Source organism: Eschrichtius robustus, chromosome 3 (assembly GCF_028021215.1).
Source record: "Eschrichtius robustus isolate mEscRob2 chromosome 3, mEscRob2.pri, whole genome shotgun sequence".
Lineage (NCBI taxonomy): Eukaryota > Metazoa > Chordata > Mammalia > Artiodactyla > Eschrichtiidae > Eschrichtius > Eschrichtius robustus.
In genome coordinates this window covers 153,736,992-153,742,991 of record NC_090826.1, presented here as the reverse complement: position 1 = coordinate 153,742,991, position 6,000 = coordinate 153,736,992, and the positions used below count along the sequence as shown (strand labels likewise).

Here is a 6,000-nt window from a genome sequence, read left to right as displayed (position 1 = left end):
ACACCACTTCCCTGGGTGGGCCCTATTTCTCAGCTCCGGGAGCAAACAAATTCCACCGCACCTACAGCTCAGCTTTGCAGCACTCAAGTGCGCTTAATTTCCACTTAAGCTAATTCAGATTGCCGGGGAGCAAAGCCTGCGCCACTTAACCATTCTGCTCTCTCTTCCGTTCCCCCCATTTTTTTGTTTACTTAAGAAAGCAGATATTTACATTTCCACTTGGCGGCTCATTGCAGCCCCCCCGCCCCTCCCCCCCCCCCCCCCCCGCAGCGTCCAGCGCCGGAGAGCTCCTCTCCTTGCCCAGGATCCCTCTTTCCTCTGCTTGGGTCCCCTGAGGCCAGTGACGATGGAGCCCCCGCCCTTACCCGGCCCAGCACCTGGTGTGAGCAAAGCCCTTCTCCACCCACCTCTTTTGGAGATTCAGAGCCCTGGCCCCGCCCAAGGCGCTAATTTAACTCGAATTGCAGAACTACCGGGCGCTGCTCCTACTTCCAGCTCCTGGCTCGAGCCTGCTTGGTCTTAACCTCAGAGACCGCGGAGAACCCGAAGCCGGATCCCCGTCCCCGCGCGCTATGAGTCCCGCGCGGCGGAGCGCCCCCGCCGTGCTGCGCCTACTGGGCAGGCTGGCCCCGCCGCTGCTGCTGCTTCTCCTGCGTCCTCCGGCTGCGTCGGGTGAGTGGGGGTCGGGGACCCCCCCACGGGGACCCCCCACCCCACCCCTCAGGCTAAACCTTTAGGCAGTGTGGGAGGGGCAGGGCCCGTCTCTACAACAACCGAAAAGTCGGCGGACCAGGGTAGCTGAGGAGTGTCGGTATCCCTAATTGTTCCCGTAATCCTCTACCTTTAAGGATCAGCGCTCCTACTGGCACGATCCCTGGGGACGGGAAGAAGCTCTCCGCTGCTAGCCGGCAGTTAGGAAGCTTGCTGTGCTGGACCCCAGCTGGCAGGGTTTTAGGAGTGAGGCGTGGAGGGTAGAGGGAGCAAACACCCGGAAGCCGAAAGGTAGGGCTCGAATAGAGTGAATCCTCAGCATCTCCTTAAGGGTGGAAGGCCAAATAGTTGACCACTCTCACCTCTCAACAGGGTCCAGTCGTGTACAGACGTGGCGCTACAAGTTTGCGCGTCATCTCCTCCAGGTGTAACGTTCCAAGGGGGCGTCTGTCTTTATTGTGTGCCTAGCAACATTATGTATGTGAAAGTCTAAAACACTATATATATTTTATATATGTATATATATGTGTGTGTGTGTGTGTGTGTGTATATATATATATATATATATGTATATATTAGATAACTAAGGGCAGGAATTTATTTTCGACTATTTTAGTTTTGAATTAATTGACAGACAGGAAGCCTAGCAAGTTCTCGGTATGTCAACTGAGCATTGGATGGAAATGTTATGTGGGCATATAAAGCCATTGCTGCTTCCCTTATTCGTCTTGGGAAAGGAATGCTGCAATGAATTGAAAAGTGGTATTTCCTTCAGTTCTGTTTTTTCCTCCCTAGGTGACTGCGGCCTTCCCCCAGATGTACCTAATGCCCAACCAGCTTTGGGAGCTCTTACAAGTTTTCTCAAACAAAGCACAGTAACATACAAATGCAACGAAGGCTTTGTAAAAGTTCCTGGCAAGGCAGACTCAGTGGTCTGTCTGAATAATAAATGGTCAGAGGTTGCAGAATTTTGTAATCGTAAGTTTTTCATTTCATTTTAGAAAAGTTATGGGAATGGAATGTTTCTTAAGTTTAATTTTATCCCTCTTTGCAGTGACTGGTAATTGATAGTTTTCTAGCATTATTAATCGCCAGGTTATACCTGTTGGCACTTCACAATCTAGCTAATTGACGGCATTGCTTTCTGGAATAGGTCCTGCCCTTCGTTAACTTTTTTTTTTTTTTTTCCCTTAACACTGTAACTCTTGAACTGATTAATAGCAAAAATAAACAATAGGTACTGTTTAGGGAGTAAATTATATATAACTACGTTTGGCAATTACCTTGAGACACATAACAGAGATCCTCTGTTTTCTTAAATTTCATTTTGTAAAGTAGGACTTACCCAATACAACTCTGTAGTGATATTTTTTTAAATTCTCAATTTTTATCTCAAAATCTATCATTATAGGCATAGCCCTAGATTAGCTTTGACATATACAAGTAAAGATAAAGGTAAGACTTGATTCCTGCCTTTGAACAACTTGGAGCAATGGAAGCTACAGTAAAGATAGAAACTGCCACAAGTATTTTTTGAAATCAGGTGTGAGATCAGCTTTAACTTTTTATCTATCCATGATACAAGGCAGGAGGTTGAAGTACATAAGTCTTTGCACATGTATCATGTTTTAGAGTTTATGACTCTTCTGCATATAGTACTTCATCTAATCCTTCCGACAACTCCCTGAGGTGAGTTAGGGACTTATCCACATTTTACAGTTGAGAAAGCAGCCCCCAGTTAAACAACTTCCTTGAGATCAGGAGCTCCCTTATGCAGGGTGGAAACTTGAGTCTTTTGACTATAAATCCAGTGCCCCTTCCACTATACCATGCCACTATAAATTCACATTTGCCTGGATGTTTACAGTTTGTAAATACTTTCAGGTACACCATTGGCTCATCTGATCCTTGTCCCCATAGGTTGTTCTGAGGATTAAATGAGTTTATATGTGTAAAACATTTAGAAGCACTCAATAAATATTAGCTATTATTGTTAACTATTATCGTTGTCTAGGACACTAGCCCAGGGATCTGGAAATACCAGTTCTCATCTACCCCTGTGCTACATGGGGCAGGGTAAGGGAACTGGCATTAATTGAGTCAGTTCCAGAACTATGCCAGGTAACTTAAATGAGTCATATTTTCTAAATTGTGGGCATAGTGACTTCTATGTACCAAATCTACTTCACAGGCCTCTAGTAACTAGGAAATGAAAATTTATATGTGAATATGCTTGATACACTGTCAATGCCATAGTGACATTAATATAAATACCAAATATGTACAAAGAAGTATAGAAAAAGGAGTGATATAGGACCAGATAATTAAACATAGGTTATAAAATAAAGTGATATTAATTTTTTTGTTGTTGCTTTTGTTAATAATTTTAGGTAGCTGTGATGTTCCAAGCAGGCTACTTTTTGCATCTCTCAAAAAGTCTTATACCAAACAGAATTATTTCCCAGAAGGTTCCACTGTAGAATATGATTGCCGTTTGGGCTACATAAGGGACCATTCTCTCTCAGGAAAACTAACTTGCCTTCAGAATTTTACGTGGTCCAAACCTGATGAATTTTGTAAAAGTGAGTATAATTTTTAAAGAGTATTCTTAATCATATGGTGTTTGGGGAAAATAGTGTTTCTTCCTTCACTCATAGTGGAAGTCTATGTGTACATGTTATTATTTAGAATGATTCTTAAATGAACCATTGGAACCATTTTATTTTAAATTAGGGAAACTAAATACTTGTGAGCTACAAATATTACTTTACTCACTGATTTCACATTTAATTAGTTTAAGGTTACCTAAAATGAAATAGTGTATAGTCTAAATATGTTGCTTTCTTGAAACTGATAAAATGAAGGTGTGATTTAAATAGTCTAAAGATAAGTAATATCAATGGTTCAGATGATGAATTTGCATAGATGTGTCTGAAAATTTAATTAAAAAAATCAATTTGTATTCTCTTCTAGAAAAATCATGTGCTAACCCTAGAGAAATAAAAAATGGTCATGTCAATATAACACATGACCTATTATTTGGATCGTCCATCCATTTTTCATGTAATACAGGGTAAGTTTGGATATATGAAACAGTATATTTAACAAATGGAAAAACAAATTAGGATTTAAGATAGAAGCTTTTAGATTTGTGGCCAGTGTTTACAAGCTAGTAGCAATAAAACCACCCCTCTGTTCAAAGATCCTTTATCATGAACTCATCACAGTTAAATTTAGTAAAATGGGGCAAGAAAGGAAGATTTCTTATAATACCACCAAATTCTCTCAATGGTTAGATTTCAGTACATATGTGATTCATTATAAAATTTTAAGAGTGATTTGTATAGGACAAAACTTGTGATAAGTTGATGATCCTTGGAGAAATTAAATCCTTTCAGTGTTAAATATGAAACCAATCTTTACCTAAATAATGAATTTGCATTTGCTTTTTCTGTATGCGAACAATCTGTTATAAAATATCATGGGTTAAAAACAATTATTCCTAGTGTGAAAATATCATTCTGACCTAAGATCTTTTATAAGTTCTCTATGCAGGGAAAAGGAACTTACTCATTGAGTATTGTCAATGTCTCAGGTGCTGCTAAAACCTGTATACTCATTCTCTCATTTAATATCTGCAAATTGAATTATGATATTTTATTCTGTATGTGTATCCCTGTTCTTTATAAAACTATCAGTATCACTTGTCTCCTGTACTAAACATAGATGTTTGGATCACTAGTATCATTAATATTAAATCTGGGGGTACTTTGAACCCTTTAAACCCATTCTATTATTCTATGGCATCTGTAGTGATCTTTTAGAACTCAGAAATATAAAATATTTAAGCATCTGTATCTTTTAAAAATGTTTTAAAACACTTTACTATTTTCTAACATGTGCCCTACCCAAATCAAAAATATTTTGCCTTATACATTTTTATTCTTCTTTTTCTTTTTAGTCGGTGAATATTTTTATTAAACTCTACTATGTAAGAGAAGCCTGGGGAGAGCTGCCGGGAGGCAGGCCCGGCAGCTGAGGCTTCTAGAGTAGAGACTCCTGGAAGCACATGGGTTTTCAGTTTCCTTCTGCTTGAGACGCTGCCTGGCAGCCCCAGGTTCCCAGGTTTTGTCCAGAATGAGTTTGTTCCTGCCACCTTCTCAGACAGAAATCTGGGTCTCTGGGCCAGTCCTGAAATGAGGCCCCTGAGTGGCTTTGGAACAGGTCCGCAACCTCCACTGAACTGATGGTCCATTTGCTTTGAAGTCACCTCTGCTTCAGCCCACAGCTGGGTCTTTTCCTGCCACATTTTATTAGGAAGATAAAACTATGTACAGGCCACGTCGGTGTCGGGGGTGAGGGGCTCACTGGAATTTCTACAAGGAGGCCCACAGCTGGAAGAAGTTCTCTTGTCCACCTGGTGCCTGGAAAACGGCCAGGTGCGGCCCACTACTCAATTCCTTCTTGCTTGTCTTTGATGGCCACCTGGAATCACTCTTCCAGCAGGGAGAGCTCACTAATGAGATCTGTGATGGCATTGGCGAAGGCCTCCTGGGGGCTGTAGTCCCTCTGCATGCAGATGATGATCTTGTGTTCCAAGGTGGGGGGAAGGGTGTGCTTTGTAGCCAGCAAACAGCACCTGTGGGTCCATAAGCAGCTGCGATTTAATGATGTTTCCTAGAGTGGTCTTCCTTGTTGACGGTGAACAAACAGGCATTGGGTACCTTGGTGTCCTTGTTAATGGTGATCTTCTTTTTGCCCTCAAAGAGCAAGAACGACTCGAAAGTGGGAGGGGCATTCACCCTAGCGTCGCAGCCGCCTCCAAAGCCGCCCTTTTTTATTCTTTAACGTCACCCTTTTAGATATAATTTTTTCTTTTCCTTTAAACTGCCACATGGACTTTTATCAACTATTGTTTTGTCTCTATCTACTGGTGTCATAAATATTTTAAGATGATATTCTGGAGAATTTAAGGGAAGTCAAATATGTGTGAATGGAACTTAACTTTTTTTCTTCCCTCATTGTTTTAGGTACAAATTAGTTGGTGCAACTTCTAGTTACTGTTCTCTTGCGGGAAGTACTGTTGAGTGGAGTGATCCGTTTCCAGAATGCCAAGGTAAGACTGAAAAATTCTAAGCACTCAGGTGTGGGACTGAATAATTAATAATAAATTGCTTTCTGCTCTTTAAGAATAACCCACAGTATGTATTTGTAGTGCCCTCACCTTCCAATGTGTGTGTGTTTTATCTAATTTAAAGATCTCTATTAGTAATGCTTCTTAATTTATTA

The 6,000-nt window shown here is 41.1% G+C and overlaps 1 protein-coding gene and 1 pseudogene across 7 annotated transcripts in view; one reads left to right on the top strand and one right to left on the bottom strand.

Moving 5' to 3' along the window:
- The first annotated feature begins 351 nt into the window (after positions 1-351).
- CD55 (CD55 molecule (Cromer blood group)) overlaps positions 352-6,000 on the top strand; it is a 28,841-nt gene continuing 23,192 nt past the window's right edge. For 5 of the 7 annotated variants that reach the window (XR_011073654.1, XM_068541525.1, XM_068541524.1 and 2 more), the window contains exons 1-5: positions 352-672; positions 1,507-1,689; positions 3,102-3,293; positions 3,685-3,784; positions 5,742-5,827. Coding sequence is in view for 6 of the 7 variants with exons in the window: in XM_068541525.1 (XP_068397626.1) it covers positions 573-672; positions 1,507-1,689; positions 3,102-3,293; positions 3,685-3,784; positions 5,742-5,827 (661 nt within the window). In the remaining variant the exon portion in view is untranslated. The remainder of the gene's footprint in view (positions 673-1,506; positions 1,690-3,101; positions 3,294-3,684; positions 3,785-5,741; positions 5,828-6,000) is intronic. The other 2 variants (XM_068541527.1, XM_068541522.1) reach the window with 1 other exon arrangement.
- Positions 5,161-5,733, bottom strand: LOC137761736 (DNA-directed RNA polymerase II subunit RPB11-a pseudogene; annotated as a pseudogene).